The sequence below is a fragment of the Sander vitreus genome, chromosome 9 (assembly GCF_031162955.1).
Source record: "Sander vitreus isolate 19-12246 chromosome 9, sanVit1, whole genome shotgun sequence".
Classification (NCBI taxonomy): domain Eukaryota; kingdom Metazoa; phylum Chordata; class Actinopteri; order Perciformes; family Percidae; genus Sander; species Sander vitreus.
In genome coordinates this window covers 31714908-31735925 of record NC_135863.1, presented here as the reverse complement: position 1 = coordinate 31735925, position 21018 = coordinate 31714908, and the positions used below count along the sequence as shown (strand labels likewise).

Below are 21018 nucleotides of genomic sequence, written 5' to 3'. Positions count from 1 at the left end.
GGTGCACAAAAAAAAATACACGATATGTACGATTTTTGATTTTTTCCCCCACCCCTACTCTTTACTTTAGCTGAAGTTTGCCCTATTTGAGTGCTTTCTAGTTAGAATAAGAACCCCAGTCCTCTTACAGGATGTTGTATAACAGAGATGCTTTGTTTGTCTTGCAGCAGTGTTGCTTTAACTCTGGGTCAGCACCTAAAATTGGCAACGGGTCTGTTTGTAGTGGCAGAGTAAGCATGCTTCAGAGGAATTTAGTCCAAGTGCAAGAGCAAAACTCTGCGGTTTGTTTTCAGTGTAGCTGTTCATCAACGTCTGGTCCGCAGACATCCGCCATCAGTGTACACACATTTACTTGCAAACAGTATGTTGTGCATGTATGTGCTCAGGTTATAGTGTGTGTGCTGAGGTCAGAATGTGTGTGGGCCAGGCTAGCCAGTTATTGTATAAGCTCGTCTTTATTCAGTTTTCCTGATTACAGATGGAAGGCTTTGATCCCCGCCAGGCCTTTCATTACCTCTGACCTCCTTCTCAAAGCCTTTTATTAAGACAAACCCACATTACCCAGCCTGATCTCCCTCTTCTCCTTTCTCACACTCCTCTCGCATAAAGGAAACGCATACATCTGCATGTTTTACATTCAGTGTGGACTGCATACGCAGTTGGCACTTAAACCACGCCCCAACATCTCATGGACGCAAATACAGTGTTAATACGTGCACAGATCAGATGACACTCAAACCTTCTACACCTGATGTGAGCCTCCTGCGTATGTAGGTCAGTGTTACCGTTGGTTCACTCGGTCAAGCATTCTTTGCCAGGGCAGGGTCTGAAACCTGCCCTTCGAGGATCACAGCAACACAGAGTCTCTACACATCTTTCACAGATTCCTTTTTTATTTCTTTTATTGTATTTTACAGTTTTGTATTTTTTAAAGGAACGTGTATGCCTTTAAACAATATTTGAATGAGTCATGAGCAGCCACATGTACCATCCTACAGACTGCTTGTGATAGATTAGAACAATACAATCACATCATCTGCGATGTTTTGGATTGATACATCAAAACGACATCCATCTTCAAGGTAAGGGATCATGGGACACGGGTTAGAGATGCTCAACCTACTTTGCTATCGAGAAACTGGCCTGTTTGGGTTTCACCTCTACTTTAAAAAAAAATTGGAATCAAAGCCAAGGCCCAGTTTTAAAGTTTGCCAATGGAGGTTCTAATAAATGGCACAACCTTCTTCAAAAGCTTAATCATCTCTATCCATCTATTGTTTCAGTTACCTCTTGCCTGTGGTAGAAACAATATTAATATATTCATATATATATATATATGAATATAATATAAAACGATAAAAGTATGAACGATTTGAGAGGAATGAGGGCTAGGGCTGCACAATTAATCACAATTGTATTGAAACCGCAATATGGACTAGTGCAATATCCAAATTGAATATTTGTTAAAGGCAAAATATGTGTCAAACCATTCTGAATTAAGTACTGTGGTGCTGCAGAGACATCCTGGCCTACAAATCTAATTCTACAGACTAAAGAACAGACACTCACAAAAATCCCACTATAATCATTTCTTTAATTTTATTAATTTTCAATGAGAATAATGATATAAAAATGATCATTCCCTACAATATCGTGAATCATATCGCAATATCAGTCAAAATAATTGCAAATAGATATTTTCCCCATATCGTGCAGCCCTAGGAGATGCCATCCCCCTCGTTAGCAAAATGACCAAAATGCATGCCCCTTGTTAACCTGCAACCCTCCCTCTCCATCCCATAGTAGCAGAGAGAGTGCAGAGGCAGAGGGGTTGTTTAGTTGAATATGTTGTATGTTAGCCTAGTCTGCATGACTCACTGATCCTTTATCTGACTGACGTTTGTGCAAGTTAGAGTCTACAGCCCCGACCATGGCTCTGAAACCTCCGTAGCCCAGCTGTGCTGTAAATTGATAATCCATGTGTTGCTGGGATACATGGTGCTGTCTATGTGGCTGAAGTGTTAAAACATCACGGAAAAATTACCATATTAAATAAGCAAACGAGTATGGAAGTATATCAGCAAAATGTACTTGCACTATTAAGTAAAAGAAAACTACTTATTATGCTGGCAGAATGTGTTATATGACAATGGATGATTATGATGCTCTTGCGTATTTATATTTAAAACAATGTATCATACTTTATCATTTGATAATATGATTTATATGTACACTACCGGTCAAAAGTTTGGGGTCACTTAGAAATTTCCATTCCACTCCATTCCAGACAGAATACCAGCTGAGATCAGTTGCATTGTTTTTTTAACCAGGGCAGCAGTTTTCAGATGACATTATGTGCTTACATACTGTAATTGCAAACGGGCTCTCCAATGTTTTCTCAGTTGGCCTTTTTTTGTGACAAACTTTTTATTGAGCAATTTGAACATTACATTACAAACATAGTGCCATTGCCTTGACATTAAGAATGAAATAGAAAGCGTGAGAGCAGATCTCACATTGTAATATACTGTATATATTTTGTCCCTGTGTGTGTAACAAGCATAGTGTGCGCGCGCTGTGCACGAGCCTAGGAGCATTTTACTAATGCTCTGTTAAAACAACAATGAAATGCTGCGTTATTGACTTTAGAACAGGTTTTTGTTGGTCAATGGCGCGATCACCTCCCGCTGCCTCAAGATAGCAACACGCCCAGAATGCACCTGAACACACCTCCCTGTAAGACCAGCACACCTATGGGCGCAAAGATGGGCGTAGGTGCATTTGCTATTTAAACGACGCGGGCGCTGGACGGGAAACTGACAACTGCGTCGGTCTTAAACTAGCAAAGACACTTGGGTCGGGCTTTGGGCTGCGCCGGGTACAAAATAGGGCCCCAAAAGTACAACTAAGTCGTCCACAAGTGTTATTAGTTTCATTCTCTTACAGAGATTTGAAAGACTTCACCAGCCCTGCTTAAGTGACACAACAAACGTTGTGTTCAATATTTGCAGGGTTTTTGTTCTATACCACAGGAAACAGAGCTAAACATCCCAGAAAAAAAAAGAACTCGAAAAACTCGTAAAGTAACTGGCAAGTAGAAAACACAGCCATGATTATGCAGAGAGCTACATGTTATATGTTATATGTCATCTGGCAGCGCCTACTCACCTGAGTCCCGGGTTTGTGCGTGGTAACGATCTCTTTGATGAGCCGAAGCTCAGAGGGCGTGACTCCACCAACCAGGAAGAGGAAGAGCAGAGGGTTGTCGCTGGGATGTGGACGACTCACCTGAAGTTAAGAGACGGGACATTGTAATTGGTTCATTTTTTTTTTTTTAAGCCACCAGAGGTGTTCCGTTTCCTACTGTAGAACAGTCAGTGATGCAGCACTTCTACTATCATTTCCTCTCTCAGTGTCTCGATGCTGAGTCACTGTTCAGCTGGACACGTGTGATATTGTGGTGATACTGATGAGAGTGAACTCTACAAAACAAACCTCGATGGATTAATGTCTTCTCACCCTAGTGTTATGATGGCTGACACGTGTACACACACACACTCTCACTCAACATATGCAGCCACAAATGTCCCACATCATCATGTGTCAGGAGACTTTCACAGACTTAAATATTTGCTCGTACATCACAAAACAGTATGAATTGTGACTTAAAGATGAATTTTAACAGCAGGGTGAAGTCTGGTGATTCTGCTGCCGGTGATTGGCCGTCGGGGAGAATAATGGCTTTGTGCTATTGGTTGCCGAGTGGCAGCTAGAACACATCTTCAGCCTGTGAATGCTAACCGAGCAATCAGAGCTGCAGGGGGGTGGACCTGAGGAGAGAGTGGCTGTACACGTGAAGCATCAGCAGGCTGGGCTGAAGCATGTCAGGGATGATTCAACATGTGTTAAGTGAAAAAAAATGTGAGAACAAATGTTTTAGTATTCTGACAGAGTTTCGATGGCACGTGAAGACATGCCTGACACACACACACACACACACACACATCACTGGCTGCATGTTTGTTTGATCCACATATGCACTGCAGCTAAGTGTCTGAACCATGTGTACTGCCATGCGACACACAGGGAGGGAGGGGCTTATGGAAGTGTGAAAAGATGAGATTTGATGATGATGACTGTTTGTCCTGAATCAGTGCGCAGCTAGCGATTATTTTCATATTCAATGATGATTATTATAATTCTTGATAAATTGATTAGTTGTTTGTTATAAAATGCTGATGAGAAAATACATCCACAGGCTTTCCTAGAGACACAGCTTTGAATGTAAATTCTTTTAAAAAAAAAAAATCAAGCTGCTGGCTATGAGCTGCTTTTTGTCTTCAGTAAGATGACATCCACTGTACCAGCGGTTCCGGACTGGTCCAGCCTCAGGGTCCAGATTTGATCTCAGGTCATGCTAATAGATCATCTTAAAACACAGTCAGATGATTTCATCCATTTTGCCTGCCAGTGGATTCAAACCCAGGATTGTTTTTGTGATTAACAATTTTTTTTTTTTGAAACAACATACAATTCGCAACATGAACATATCCCCCCCGCCCCCAGACAAAAATCAAGAAAAGATGACACAGTAACTATAATATTCAAGACCATTCAACAAAAATAATAACAAAATAGACAATAAACCATAAACCAAATAAACATATGTATAAATGATAACACCATAAGCCCATCCTACCCGTCTCTCCCCAGCACAAAGCTTCTTAGGAGCCCTCCAGAAAGCTCAGCTACTTTCCCCTTTTTCTACTGTAGACATCCAATCAGGCCATCAAACTGCCACCCTAGCCATCTCTCTCATCTCACAAGCCCCTCCTAGGCTTGGTTTAATATTCCTACAAATTCTGTCCCACTCCTCATTATCCAGTGTAATATTCAGATTCCTTTCCCATGTGTTTTTTAGGGCTGTCCAGGCTCCATCCCCCAGGTTCTGCATAAGCATAGAATAATACCCAGAAGCCTCATGAACTTTTCCATATTTCATATGTACACCTTCTCTACACATTCTGGTGCCTTCGGGGCTGAAGAACTGGATCCAAAAATCCCCAACAACAGATGGCGAAGTTGCACATTTCTAAACAAAATTGAGACCTAGGGATTCCAAATTGCTGTACCACTTCCTCAAAGAATTTCAATATGCCACCAAGATACAGATCACCCAGTGTGACAATTCCCTTTTCCACCAATCCCTCCAAAAAAGGGGAGAGCTATGCATACAAAACTTGGGATTTCGCCAAAGACTTGATAAAGTATTTAGATATGGATCCAGATCAAACCGCAGAGCCACTTTGGTCCAAACAACATTTAAGTGAGACATTATCGGATGTGTTTTTGCCTCACCATACAGTTTAACAGATTGCTCAATACAATACCAGGGTGGGGCTCTCTCAGGAGGAAGTGACCAGTGGGCCAGATGCCTTAAGTGAAAAGCATAGTAATAATAGACCCAAACCTCCTCTATCAATTGGTCTTTGTAATTCATTAAAATGTATCCAGGGGTTTTTACCATTCCATATAAATGTCTTTGTTATCCTGTTAAACCATTTAAAAATGACGAATGGGAATCTCCAGAGGAAGAGATTGGATAAGGTAATTCAGCTTGGGAACACAAACCATTTTCATTGACCTTCCCTGCTATTGAGCGATTGAGAGACGCACATCTATTAGTCTCGCATTGCCAGACCTTCCTCCACAGCGCTGCGGAGGAGGGTCTGGCTAGTCCACACAGCATTCCGGGATGGGAGAAAAACGTGCTCTGGTTTATTGGCATTTCTTTAAACCAATCACAATCGTCTTGGGCGGTGCTAAGCGCCGCACAGAGCCATGGTGCCGTTGTAAAATAGCCTCTGGAAGGAACTTGTTTTGGTAGAACGTGTGTACGTTCAAAAGTAGTTTTAGTCGTGCAACAGAAAACTCAGATTGGACAGATAGTCTAGCTAGCTGTCTGGATTTACCCTGCAGAGATCTGAGGAGCAGTTAACCACAGTCCTCACAAATCCACCAGAGTTTAAAATTACAACACAAAGGAAGAGGAAGGTAACGGACATCTGGCCAAAAAGAGTGACATCTGACGTTTTTTACAATCCCGGAAGTGGAACGTCGTAGATATAGACTAACCATCTATTAACATCACAAGAGATTTTATTAAATAATGGATCCAAATTAACTTTAACTAGGTCTTAATTTGATGTAACACCTCAACTGGCTACTCACTAGAAGGTGGGAAACAGTACTTCAAAATATAAGTGCTGCTGCACAAATTCACAACATTTCAAAGTAACTTTGACAAAGTCGACCCACATGCATCCTCTTTTAGATCGGGACCCACCCGTTGCGATATCACAGCTGATTTAGGTGAGTCAGACAGATTTTCATGTCTGGAAGCATATTGCCAGTGTTGATCACATTCTGTAGTGAGAGAAGGTCACACATCCCAATCCTTTTCAAGTATTTCATCTTGTATCCAAGTATGGGATTACTAAACAATGTCCCACACTGTGAGTTCTTGTTGCTAACATGCCTTCGTACGGGAGAGAAAGTGCTGCCGGCCTCATGGAACAACAGCCGTTGTAAGCAAATAGCAAACAGTGCTCGATAAATGGGAGATATCCAGTGACTTTAGGGTTTGAAAACTTATATTTGGTTGCTGCTTTGTTGGTCAGATAATTACTTATGAATAAGCAGGAGCCAGATCTCCTGTACAACTGGGACCCCAGACACAAACTCTCACACACACACACACACACACACACACACACACACACACACACACACACACACACACACACAATTTGGATACAGAGAATTTAAGATGAAGTTTAATCAACAGTGCACAAGCTCTCACTGGGTCATAATCCCGACTGCAGGGTCCAGTGTGTTTAATGATACAAACTGTGGAGTACACAGAAGGCTCTGTGGTTAAAAATAGAAGTTTTATTGGGTTGTTTTATAGCATAAAGGGTGTGCTCCTATAGAGTGCTCCAAGTTCAGGTTTATAGGTTTAGTCTGTCTGAGTTGGTGGTTCAGGGGCCAACTTTCTTAATGTGTGTAAAACAGACTGTATGGTATAAAACCAGGCCACAGTTACACAACCAGTCTAAGTCCTCCCCCATGGGTAATCATCAGTTTAAGCAGGCCCACATGTGGGATAATCAGACCGTGGATACTGATCCGCTCTGCGGTGGATATACATTACCCACAAGCCAAAAACTACATAAAACTGCCTGTTGGAAAAAAAACATTTGGTCAAAATATTATTAAACCCAGACATTCAGGTATTTGTGTCTTCCTCTGATGCTTTCAAAACTTGGAGAAACAAAACTGTAAAATAATGAATGAATAACTCCATGAATGGTTGGAATTGTATAATCCCTGCTAATCCAACTGCTTTCTTTTTTTTAAAGGTGGAATTGGGGTTAAAATGGACGACTAAGAAATGATGGTGTTTCTTGTTATTGCAACACTGTTACAGACTGCTGTCTGGCCATTGACACCAGTGGTTTCTCTTGCATTGAAGCTTGTGCTCCTCTCTGGACCTCTCTGAGCTGGTGTCATCTCAGGATTACATTGGGCCTTCAAAACTAGTGTGACTCTTTGAAGCAGTGACCTGGTGTAATGTTTAAATACATTAAATGTTTAATAATAATTAATAATAATTTATACTTTATTAATCCCACAAGGGAAATTACAATGTTTTCACTCTGTTGTTATTACACACAGGCCTGAATTACACACACATGCTCAGTACCTATACATGCACTAATGGAGAGATGTCAGAGTGGGGGGGCTGTAGCTGTCAATGGACAGGCTGCCCGAGCAGTTGGGGGTTTGGTGTCTTGCTCAAGAGCACCTTGGCAGTGCCCAGGAGGTGAACTAGTTTACCAGTCCACTACCATACTTTGGAAATATCTAAATTAATAATTACAATTAAAATAATACTGTATGTAAAACAAAACAAATGAATGAATCAGAAAATCAAACTGAATTGACTCGTGTGCCGATTGTGAGACTGTATGATGAAGTGAATCTTTGCTAAATCAATTAGCAAATGTTAGCATGCTTTAGACGCTAGCAAGTGAGATTGTGAACACGGTAAATATTATACCTGCTAATCATTAGCATCTGGAAAAAAACATTCTGCTATTTTGAACAAAAAATGTCCTTGCTCCATATTCTATACTGTTTATTTAATCCAATATTCACAAAACATCACCCCAAACGCATTGCGTGCATTTGTTTTTACCGATATAACTGGCTAACAAAGTTCTGAAGGGATGGCCTATTGATAAACACTGCCTTGTCCCTGCAATGCAACATAAAATTGCAACCAAATTTGGGGAAACGTGCAGATATGGACCCTGAACATGTGTGTAAAATGTCATGCCATTTTTCCCATAGGTGGCGCTATAATCTAAATAAAATAGTAAAACACTTCTATGGACATGACACAAGGCTTCATACTGTCCGCTGGCATCTGCTCGAGATATTCAAACAAGTCACCAACAGCGCCACCATAGAGCCATTTGTAAAGCACTGTACATTTAAACTGGTAACTCATAAACCATGAGGGCACAGAAAGGCAAATGATTTTTTCTCTGGATTCCTCGGGTCAAAAAAAGCCTCTTTAAACATGTTACCAACAGAGGCACCACTCGGCATGTTATAAAGAACATTCATGGTGGGGGTGTTAAGCCCACGCAGTGAAGCAAACTGCTTTCTAAATGTGAAATGAAAAGAAGCAGCTGGTGACTCCATGTGGAGACACGTGGCTGTTTGCCCTATAAAGTGTGATCCTTGTGTGAAAGGTCCCTATGTTGTGCTTTTCTTTTAGCTCCTGACTGCAGTAACTGTAAGGCCGGCTTCACACTGTCTGCGTGGCGTGAGCGTGGCGTTTCTGTTGCGTGGCGGCTGTGTGGATTTTTCCATGTCTTTGCACATCAGAAACATGTCTGACGCGGTGCTGCTGCTGCTAGCCTTGTCTGTACACATGTATGTTTCCCATTGATAAAATGCACTCAAGCAGTAGTATACTTCATGTTAAACATAAATATATACTTTTTTTTGATTACAGCAAAGACAACGTCGGCAGTATTGACGGCAGAATATTTCGTTCTGTATTGACAGGTGCAATATTTGAAAATCAATAACTATTATTATTTTTTGAAATTACATTTATATCTGCATTTATGTCAAAACCTAGAGACTTTCAAACATCAAAATGTAATTTATTAATATATATTTGTGTCAAAATGACATATACACATCTTTTTGTATTCTATTTTGCCTGGAAACGCTTCCAACACGCTTGCGTGTCGCATGAAAAATAGGCGTCTGTTCTATGTATGTCTAGCATGCACGTGTTTTCGGCGCAGCTCGAGCTGCGCCTGAGACGTGCGTGTCACGCAGGCAGTGTGCAAGCTCCAACCTGTTACCATGGGAGCCGAAATAAAAATGGACACGCCACGCAGCTGACACGCTCATGCCACGCAGGCAGTGTGAAGCCGACCTAATACGTGAAAAGTTCTGCAAATGTGTGTGCAGTGATGATTATAAAACAGACTGACTGGTTGATCTGTTGGCCATGTCAAACATCTCTGTGTCTAAGAAGAATTAAAAGCGGTGGGTAAAGACACGTCACATAGTGCTGCTTTTGATGGTTTAATTGGACTACGAGGGTAAACGTATATGTGCAGACCAATAAGCGTGTTGTTGTAAACAAATCAATAGATTCAAAATAACGTGACAATTACACGAACTGCCGTGAGACCGTGTTGGTGCAGACATGAGAGAAGCTTACTCAGCAAATTGTCAAATCAGGTCAAGTTCAATCAATGGAAGAAGGCACTTTGTTGTCAACAGCGGGTTGGCAAAAGAACGATGAAGAGGATGTGAAAGAGCTGACCCCATTACATATAAATGTGTGTGTGTGTGTGTGTGTGTGTGTGAGTTATGAGCAAGGTCTGACCTTCATGAACATGCTGAAGCCGGTCTTGAGCAGGTCCGTGAGGCCTCCAGACATGTGCTCGATGTCGGGACATTCAAGTCTTTCAGGGTGGAAGACTTCCTCCAGGATCTGCCGCAGGAAAGGACGATAGGTCGCCTGCAAAACACCAAACAACACATTTAAACATGGCAGTTAGGTAACACCCCAAAAACACCCCGAATGATGACAATGTTTAATTTTTTATTTTAAATATAGATGTGTCAAGTGTGATATTCTACAGTAAACAATCTGTGTATGATATAATGTGATTGAAGAGCAGTTGGCCCTTCCATTAGCCTCTGCATGTTTGTGTGGCTGGCCGTGGGTGTGAGCGACAGAGGAGTTATAAACAGCTGTGGTTGACCAAACAGGCGGCGAACTTATGAGTCACTTCCAAAAGAGGAGCTTAAACACTGCTGCAATAAGGGGAAAAATCCTGCACTGTCAGATGTGGCTTAAAAGAGCACTTTGGTCTGCAAGTTTTAAAAAGTCTTTTCAGAAAATACCTTTTTCTCAATGGTACCAACAAAACTATCCACAACCATCATTATGTTATACTCATGATACTACATGATACCCAAATAGAATTCTAGATGATTTCCATTAAAGTGCTCATATTAAGCTTTTTGGCTTGGTTATATATCTTTTTGTGTATGTCATAGGTTTACAAAGTGAAAAAGCCCAAAGTCCCCCCCAAAGGGACTTACCATCTCCAACAGAAAACACTGTTCACAAACTGCTCCAAACAGCTCTATTGTAGTCCAGCCTTTACTTTAGAGACAAACGTGGTCACTTTGGAACACATGTTATAATGCTCGCCTAGCTGCTAGCATGGCACGCCCTCATACTCTGCTTCTGACTGGCTAGTAGTCCTTACCTAGGTACTGTCAGGGCACGCCCTCATACTCTGCTTCTGACTGGCTAGTAGTCCTTACCTAGGTACTGTCAGGGCACGCCCTCATACGCTGCTTCTGACTGGCTAGTAGTCTTTACCTAGCTACTGTCAGGACACACCCTCATACGCTGCTTCTGACTGGCTAGTAGTCCTTACCTAGGTACTGTCAGGACACGCCCTCATACTCTGCTTCTGACTGGCTAGTAGTCCTTACCTAGCTACTGTCAGGACACGCCCTCATACTCTGCTTCTGACTGGCTAGTAGTCCTTACTTAGCTACTGTCAGGGCACGCCCTCATACTCTGCTTCTGACTGGCTAGTAGTCCTTACTTAGCTACTGTCAGGGCACGCCCTCATACTCAGCTTCTGACTGGCTAGTAGTCCTTACCTAGCTACTGTCAGGGCACGCCCTCATACTCTGCTTCTGACTGGCTAGTAGTCCTTACCTAGGTACTGTCAGGACCCCTCATACTCTGCTTCTGACTGGCTAGTAGTCCTTACCTAGGTACTGTCAGGGCACGCCCTCATACTCTGCTTCTGACTGGCTAGTAGTCCTTACTTAGCTACTGTCAGGGCATGCCCTCATACTCTGCTTCTGACCGGCTAGTAGTCTTAGAATCTTAGAAATGTGGGAACATACAGCCTAATTTTTAGTGAAAAAAGAATTCTTAGAAATGTGGGAACATAGGGCTGTGGGACAATTGGGCTGTGGGAACATAGAGCTGACCCCAGTAGGACATGTTAGCATGCTAACATGCTAAACTGAGATGGTGATCATGGTAAACATTATACCTGCCAGACATGTCAGCATAGTCACTGTGAGCATGTTAGCATGTAGTACACCCTCACAGAGCTGCTAGCATGGCTGTAGTCTTGTTTTCCTAGCAATAGAGGAGGTTAAGCCGTTTGAGAAAAACACATCTTAATGCTAAAGGTCAGCCATACTTTAGATTACTTTGGATTAAGCTGAGAGTGTACGAGCTGATGAAAAACAGTCATAGTTTCCTATGAACATAAACATATTGACACCATCATATGACATAACCTGCCTCTCCAAAAACAATCAACAGCACCTGGCTCACCTTTCCATAGTTATGAGCTGCCTAGCATTCAGTGCAACACTTTTCGTTTTGACAGTGAAAAGCAAGCAGAGGTTTCAATAAAATCTTAATGTCCTTGAAGGAGCTGAACTGCAGAACCTCAACTAAAGCCTCACAAATAGCTTTTGATATTCTTACAAGGTGAACAAAGTGACAATGACTCAGCTTTTTATGCCCAGCTACCCAGGACAGAATGTACCATTTATAGGCCTCGAAGGTAGCAGATTTTTTTTTTTTTTTCATGGAAGAGAAGTTTGCTGTATCAGAGAACAATAAAGACTCAGATAAGCTTCGGCAGAGCTTTATTTGAGTACTCTGGATAGCAGAAGTCTTAAAGTCTTAAAATAGAGCGTCTGAATACAGTATTTTCCAGTCCTGGAACACTGATTACATTCCTTATTTTACATGAGGCCAGAGTTGGTGACACATCAAGGCTATATGCCAAAAGGTGAGCAAGGTATGGAACACAACTTTTCCTCTGGATGTTGTTGGAACATCTGGACACTTGGCAAAGACTCCATCGACCAAACTGTTGATTTAAGCATTACACACACACACACACACACACACACACACACACACACACACACACACACACACACACACACAGTTGTCCAAATGCTAATGCATCCAGGTGTTTCTGCCCACAGGCATCCTCTCACCTCAATATAGAGTATCAGTATGCATCATTCTCAACTCCCACTCATCCAGTCCCTGAGGAGCAGCCAAATTAGGCCTGGGGATATCCTGCTGTCCAACGTTTACTTCTACCAACATGACTTTAATGCATGGGTCAGCCTGCACAAATAAAGCTGGGAGTAAACACATTAATGATTCACCTCCGATTAAATAACAGGCTCATGCACACACATACACAACCAACAGCATCGCAGCCATAAACAACCAATCCGGCCCACAGTCACGCACACCACACGCTCCATTTTCATCCGCTATCCTAAAAAGCTAAAAGCAATCCCATTTCACCACCACAGGCACCCACACGATGAAAAAAATATTATAATTAGTCATATGATAATGCCAGTGCTTAAATATTCATCTAAAACACACACACACACGCCTGAGTATCAGTTTTCCCACAAATATTTTTTTTGTATAGAGGTGAATGAACAAATGAATGTTCCAAAACAACACAGTGACAACATCAAAAACACTCAGAGCAAAGAACAGAAGGGACTGGAATGTGTTTGTTGTCAAAATCATAACACAAAGTTGTACTATGCATCTCATTTAAGAAAGAGTACAGCATGTGCCCTCCGAAAGCTTAATTAAAATGTCCCATCTCGCTTGTTTATTCCATACAAAGACCGAGGCCGATACAAAGGGTGTACAGTTTGTGGTTTCACAGGCTGGACTATTTCTTATCGGTGCCCAATGACTTCCTGGAGTCTCTGCTGGTTGTCTCACTGGCCCGGGGGGAAAAAAAGTTGAATTATTCCTTTAAAGGATTGAAAAGAAAAAAAAAGTCTTGTTTGTGGACTGTTAAATGGTTTTTGATTCATCAGTTCAGATCATTACGTTCTTGATTTATTTAAGCCGACCAAGTTGAACATGGACACTGATGGATGCAAATAGAATCTTTTGAAATCTATAAATACTGTATAAAAATTAAGAGAGGGTAGGACCAGAAAAGTTCTTAACCTCTTCCTTGAAACGTGAACAATATCATTTGACTTGTTTATTTGTTGCTTATATGTTGCTGAGGACTCGGTTTTGTTTTTCTTTTTTATATTGCTTATGAGTTTTACTTTGTGTTTGTATTTTTTTAACATGTTCAATAACTTGACTAAAAAAAAAAAAGAACCGCACTGGAGAACTTCATTATAAATTTGACTAGATTACAGTGTTAATTGCAAATGTTTTTTTTTTTTCCATTTGGGTGAACTGACCCTTAAGTTTTGCTTCACACAGTACTCACGTGCAACTGAGTCGGTAACGGCTGAAAGGTTAAAGCCATAAGAGAAAATGTTTATTATAGATATAATCAATTTTACACAGTCAATAGCTCACAGCTTCCTCTAACGTGCCTATGCACTTTCCCTTTGGTAGGTAGTCACAAGTGTGTATGCCCGCCCATGTACTGCTGTCTGCTGGTCTGATGAATTATGACTGGGATAAACAAAGCGTGATTGGAGCCATCGGAGAAACTGTGATGTTGTCTGATACAAATGATATGTCCGCTGATATGTCATTTTCAGGCTTTGTGAAAAACAAAATCAGCATACAGTAAAGACCCATGTCAAAAACCTCTGACCTAAGTCTTAACCCAGAGAAGGAGAGCTCTGTACTCTGGGGGAACTCTTTAATGAGAGGAAGACATCTTGACCAACAGGTATTGGCTTTATTGGTGGAGAGGATGAGTGCTGAGAGAGGCTGATGGATTTCTGATGTTTCTCAGTAGCTGACAGATATCACGCTGCTCTCCTTTTATATGAAATCCAGCAGGAACAGGGACAGACAGTTCTGTCCCAACAGAAACACAATGCTACACTCACACACGCACGCACGCACGCACACACACACACACAATCAGTTTGACAAAGATGACATGATGCTTGGTCATTAAGCTCCACTGAGATGGAGTAATGAGATTCAGCACTAAAACCTTCTAAAACCCCCCAGTTCGCTCCTCCCTCCTTTTTTTACAGTGAGTTTAGGGGAGCGGCAGCTCGCGGATAGTGAGGCGATGTTTGCTGTATGTGACAAAACATGTTGTAACCTAAAAAACGCGTGACATCGCTTAGAGTACCTTTAACTAAACCTGAAACTTTATAAGTCACAGTAATAATGACTAATTTGACACAATGTTGTAACTATCAGCAAATTAGGTGCTTACGTTTCTAATCTGCGCCATGAAATGACCAACTTCTTCTCTGGAGACTACCAACGTTAAAACTTTACAACCGTCTCCTGCTCTCCCTCTGACAGATCAGATAGAGACTCAGCTAAAGGCGGGAGTCTGGCACAACCACCTCTGATTGGCCAACAATATGTTTCTGTTAACCCTTTCCTTGACGGGGTTACAGGTGCACAGCATCGGCTACAGACACACAGGATATTAAACCTGTTCCAAGCTCTTTGAACCTGTAATTGTTTGTCCTCTGTCACTAACAGACATATCGCAAACTCTCCCTTGAAGCACCAAAATTGATTAAATTTTTTTATTATTGTTATTTTTAGGGGAGCTGAGATGAAATGGCTTGAGCCCCCCTAAAAAGGGTCTAAAATCGCCCATGCTACTGCCAGCAGCCAATTAGCTTTGCACAAAAAACATTTTTCAGTTGGTTATGTGCCGCTGGACCATTTCTTGGTTGGGATCAGTTGCCTGGCAACCAGCAGAGACTCTAGTAAGTTACTGCTCCCAATCTTTGAGCTAAGCTAGGTTAGCCAGCTGCTAGCTAGCTGTGTAGATGTTGTCCAAAGATGATGTACTTTTCCTTTAAGCATGGTTTGTATATTGCTGAAAACAAAATGTAACACGTGGCTAAAACTTTTTAAATAGCATGAAAATGGATGATATTGTTTTACAGCTTAAAACATTTCAAACATTGTATGTCACAATCCTGCTGAACACTAGACCTTCAGCTCCTCCAATGAGAACAAGGCTTTGTACCTCATGGCTTTATGATTGGAGACATGGCTTATGTAAGAATTGGGACAATACAAACCTCCATCCAGGTCATTTAAAGGAGGTTCCAGAGACAACAAAAGACAAAAAGAGGACATAGAAGTCTCTGCTGTTGTAAAGCTCATCTCTAGTTTGTTTATGTGAAGTGTCTTGAACTTTCATCGACTAACCTTTATGCTCCTGACATACAGCATAATTCTTTAAAAAAACTACCCAATCAGAGTGAAGGACAGCGGTGGTGAAGCTGAACTGTTGACTGTCCTGAAGAAAAGGTAGGAGCATTGAATGTGGACATAGATTCCAGATGCACACAGACGCCCTTCTTAGTTACATAAGCTCCAAGAAAAGAGGGGGTTTATGAAGAGGCTCTCACAGTGAACTCCCTCTCTGCGCTGTGTGCCCCTGTGACGCAAGCTGGAGGCAGACAAAGGTGATACAGGTCAGGGACGTTCTGCTAAGTCTGTGCCTGTGCTACTGCCACAGCAAGAGTGCAAAAAAGGTAAATAATACACAAGGGAAACTAAATAACTAATTACTCTGCCTTTCTTAGGAGTGCTGGGGAATATAATTTAGATATGTTGTTGGAGCTGCGATGGTGGATTGCAGTTGATGTGCGTGTGACTGCCTTGACTGGAAAGATCACAGAACAGACGTGTTGGATTTGGCCACCTAAAGGGAACCACCCTGCAACACAAAGTGTGTGGTGTGTAGGGGTGGGGGGAAAAGAATTCTGAAATCGTATGTATTGTGATTTATTGTGACAATTTTTAAAATCAATTCTTTTCCCTAGAATCAATGTTTTTTATTTATTTATTTTACTACCAATGATTCACTTAAATATTTTCTGTTGATATGGGACCGCTGACGGCGACTACATCATATCATATCAGCAAAACAGAGCGGAAGCTGAAAATGGAGAAAATCCATGTTATGTACTTCTTAGTCTATATCCAGGACCTTCCACTTCCGAGATTGCTCCATTGCCGGATTTTAAACTCCGGCTGATTTGTGAGGACTATGGTTAACTGCTCCTCAGATCTCTGCAGGGTAAATCCAGACAGCTAGCTAGACTATCTGTCCAATCGGAGTTTTCTGTTGCACGACTACACGTTCCACCAAAACAAGTTCCCTACCGAGGCTGTTTTGCAGAGGCTCCATGGCTCTGTGCGGTGCTTAGCGCCGCCCAAGACGATTGTGATTGGTTTAAAGAAATGCCAATAAACCAGAGCATGTTTTTCTCCCATCCCAGAATGCTGTGTGTGTAGCCAGACCCTCCTCCGCAGCGCTGTGGAGGAAGGTCTGGCAATGCGAGACTATGTACTTCTTTACAAATAAAATTAATGTCAGACTGACTGACTGACATGTGACGTGCATTCTTTTTAGAAAACAATTAGTTTTTAGAAATGTCTCATGATATATTGTCTCTAGAAGGGTGTTATTCAACTTTTGATTTTGTTAAAGAAGGAAAAGAAAATCGCAATACTCAATACTATCGAATCGCAATACAAATCAAATCTGCACCCATGTATGGTGAAAGAATCAAATCGGGACCAAAGCATATGGTCCCAGCCCTAGTGGTTTTTGTGTGTGTGTTCTGATGTTGACAGTCTGTGTTTGTGTGTCTAAGACCTGGTGAACTCCATCGCTGGGGGTGTAGACCGAGCGCAGCTGCTTGAGGTGGTCTCTGGTGTGGCTCAAACCTCGGAGGGTCTTGAACATCTCCTCCACCGTGGAATGGGCTCGCTCTGTGGTCAGCTCCTCTGGGTTCGCACAACCTGACAACACAAACACACTTACTTACTAAATGAAGAAAAAAAAAAAAAAAACGGAATCATATAATGTCGAGAGTGTGACAACAGAGGAAAATTGTTTGCATTTGTAAGAAAGCTCACTGTAGTGTGACAGGTTGTACAGCAGAGTCACATAAAATCAGAAGAAAGCTAAACATGCAGAAAAACAATTGCATCTGCAGGAAAAAAAAGGCCTGCAAGATGTAACATCTTGCTTTTTGTGGATAATTTTCTCAGCTGGGTGTGCGCTGGAACCAATTATCAAAGTAAACGCATGGCAGCGAGAGGACAAGAGCTCCTTTATTCCAGCAGAAAACACTGCCGTCTAATCAAAAGCTAATGTTCCCTCCTTTCTAAAGAAGTGCGTAGGGAAGCAAGGGCCTGCTGCGAAATAAACCCAACTTACCCAAGCTAACCCGAACCCTCATAGCATGAGATAAAAGGAGAAAACAGAGAGTGAAGTGAACAGAGGACAGAGTGAGAGAGGACAGAGAGACTGTGAAAGAAGATAGAAGGATAATAGCCAAGCAGGCTGTTTACAGCGCTGTTGGCAAAGTAGGTCTGCAGACTGGCACCTGCGCTTCCCTCTGGCGCTGCTCAGGAATGTAGCTGCCTTCTGTTAACAGGAAGGTCAGCTGTGTTATAGAACAAATAGAAACCTGAATAAACCCAAACAGCATAGCTAACTCTGAAAGGTTCAAAACAAAGGACAAGGATGATGACTCACTCCACCATCAGTGCTGCAAATGGTGGTTTTTACAAAGCAATGTAGCATATATGGATTTTAAAAGAATAATTCTCAGCCTATGACAGACTGTTCACTGACAGGAACTTTAAGCTCCCACTTCCTCCCAGTCAGATGCTTTGAACTTGGTGCTGGGATAAGAAGATTAAAACTACAGAAGCAACTTAATGTGTCCTCCTCTCAGTCTATGTTGGTCCACTGGCTTATATGCTGATTCAAGGGACCATGCACCATAGTAAACACAACTGGTATATTTTGATGACCTGCAACAAAATTAGCTGAGAGGAAGACATAAAACAATAAAACATGATATAGGTCAAGCACAACATCACACAACTTACAGTTTACCGTGTTAACATGAAATGATGCAACAAGACTACGAGTCTACAGCCATGCTAGCGGCTCATTGACGCTAAGTTTAGGCACAGTTATGCTTTGAGCTAAATGCTACTATCATTATGCTAACATGCTCACAATGGCAAGGCTAACACGCTAATGTTTGTCAGGTATACTTTTAACCATGTTCACCATCCTAGTTTAGCATGTTGGCATGCTAACATTAAGTTAATTTGCATTAAACACAAAGTCAGCCAAGGGTGAAATGTTATTAGTTTTGCAGGTACCTGGTCATAAACAATTGTATTGGACAAAATCTCAACCTCATGGTGGCGCTACAGGAAAAGCCAGTGGATCATGAAAGTCAGTAGGATTCATCCTCTGGGGATCATGAATGGCTGTACCAAATGTCAGGGCAATCCATCCAATAGTTGTTGAGATATTTCAGTCTGAACCAAAGTAGTGGACCAACAGACAGACACCATCCCTAGAGCCACGCTCCTAGCACGGCTAAAAACAGCAATAGTGCAAAGATGTAATGATACAAATAGTCTATATCCTTGACGTTCCACTTCCGGGATTGCTCCGTTGCCACCGAAAAATCCGCCGGATTTCACACTCATATAGGCCGGATATCTGTTGCCTTGGGCTTCCTTTGTGTTGGCATTTTAAACTCTGGTGGATTTGTGAGGACTATGGTTAACAGCTCCTCAGATCTCTGCAGGGTAAATCCAGACAGCTAGCTAGACTATCTGTCCAATCTGAGTTTTCTGTTGCACAAATAAAACAAATTTTAAACATACACATGTTCCACCAAAACAAGTTCCTTCCGAGCCTAACCCGAGCACAGCGGCTTTTCTCCGGTGCATAGCACCGCCCAAGACAATTGTGACTGGTTTGAAGGAATGCCAATAAACCAGAGCATGTTTTCCTCCCATCCCCAAATGCTATGTGGAGTAGCCAGACCCTCCTCCAGCGTGCTTTGGAGGAGGGTCTGGCAAAGCGAGACTATGATACAAATGACAAAAAAAACTAAATGCAGGAAGAAAATGGAATATACTTTAGAACATAGAACATACTAACAAACGGGGACATTTCCATTGCTCAGTATAACTGCCTTGCTCTAAGTAAAAAGGTAGCTAGAACTGCCAGGTGCTGCAACTTTGATTGTACTAATCAGGCTTGACTCCAAAAGCCTATGCTTGACTTCTGTCACCACAGGGTTAGAATCAAACCCCGGAAACTCATTTAAAGCTCTTACGTGAAGATGATATAACGCATGAACTCGCATATCACACAGCCCTACTTTGAATTTAAAGCACAGACAGACACAATTAAAGGGAGTAATACATGACTGTTGAAAGGAAGATCTAACCAGAACATGACATGTAGTAAAACTCTCACTTAATTCACTGACTGTTACTGCTTGTAACAAACTGTACATCGATTAAGTTATCTTACAAGGCTGAAATCTGACCTGCATGAATACTTGGGCACATTGTATATGTTGAATATATCAATGTCGGCACATTTAGATAACGTCGACTGAACAGCTTGACTTTGTCAGGCTTTAATCTCCTTGGATTTGTTCTCCGTTAGTTCCTTTTCCTTCCCATGTGGACTATATCAAATTTAGCACGGTGAATCTTTGTTTTTGAGTTTCTGTCTTGGGGAATGTAAAGTGTCTGGCCCGGCGGTTGGCTCTGCTGCGCTGCCCTGGCTGTGAGGTAAACTCTTAGGAATAACAGCAGGGCTATTTGATGGAGCAGAGCGTGAAGACTCAGTCAGATGTGGGTCTTATCTTTTCAGACACCCGCAGAGGAGAAAGGCATCCTACAAAACAAACTACAACTGATGTTTGTCTCTGAGCATTTATACTGCTTAAGAACCCTACGATACAAGAAAATGGGAAAATACAACATGCAATTAGGATGTAAATTTAGTGACATGATCTGGCAGTAACCACGTGTTGACACCTACTGCTTAGGTTGGGTAAATATTCCATATGTTTGGCAGTAACCACGTGTTGACACCTACTGCTTAGGTTGGGTGTATATTCTATGTGTTTGTGGCAGGTGTGCACTGGCTAGATACATTATAAGGGTTAGCTAGGAGGAGGTGTGTAAATCTGTGCTTACGTGTCTGCTATTTTGGAGCTGGTTGACTTGTTGCCAAAGCATACAGTGCAGGCCCGGGACCAGTTCTGGGGCTGTGGCAGGCTGAGGCAATCTGTGGTTTAGATGTTGATCTGTTCAAGAGCAGCACCGGGTGCTGGGGAACATCCAGCTTGGCTGTGAGGCTGAACACCTGTGGCTGAATTCATCTCACGTGACACCACCACGCACACCACCCACCATAACGGCACCACACCACATTTACAACACCACACACACTCTCTGATGGCTCTCACGCAGACATGTGCTTGATTCCGGTTTGTTTAAATCCAGTAAGCATAATAAATGCTTATTTAACAACCACCTGGCTGTCTGACTGTCCACCTATATGA

General features: G+C 42.0%; 1 protein-coding gene across 3 annotated transcripts in view; it reads right to left on the bottom strand.

Annotated features, from left to right (window-relative positions):
• scfd2 (sec1 family domain containing 2) overlaps positions 1 to 21018 on the bottom strand; it is a 114719-nt gene that overhangs the window by 1907 nt on the left and 91794 nt on the right. For all 3 annotated transcript variants that reach the window (XM_078259722.1, XM_078259721.1, XM_078259723.1), the window contains exons 6-8: positions 17271 to 17416; positions 9983 to 10117; positions 3169 to 3288 (exon numbers count right to left, since the gene is read on the bottom strand). In XM_078259722.1, coding sequence (XP_078115848.1) covers positions 3169 to 3288; positions 9983 to 10117; positions 17271 to 17416 — 401 coding nt within the window. The remainder of the gene's footprint in view (positions 1 to 3168; positions 3289 to 9982; positions 10118 to 17270; positions 17417 to 21018) is intronic.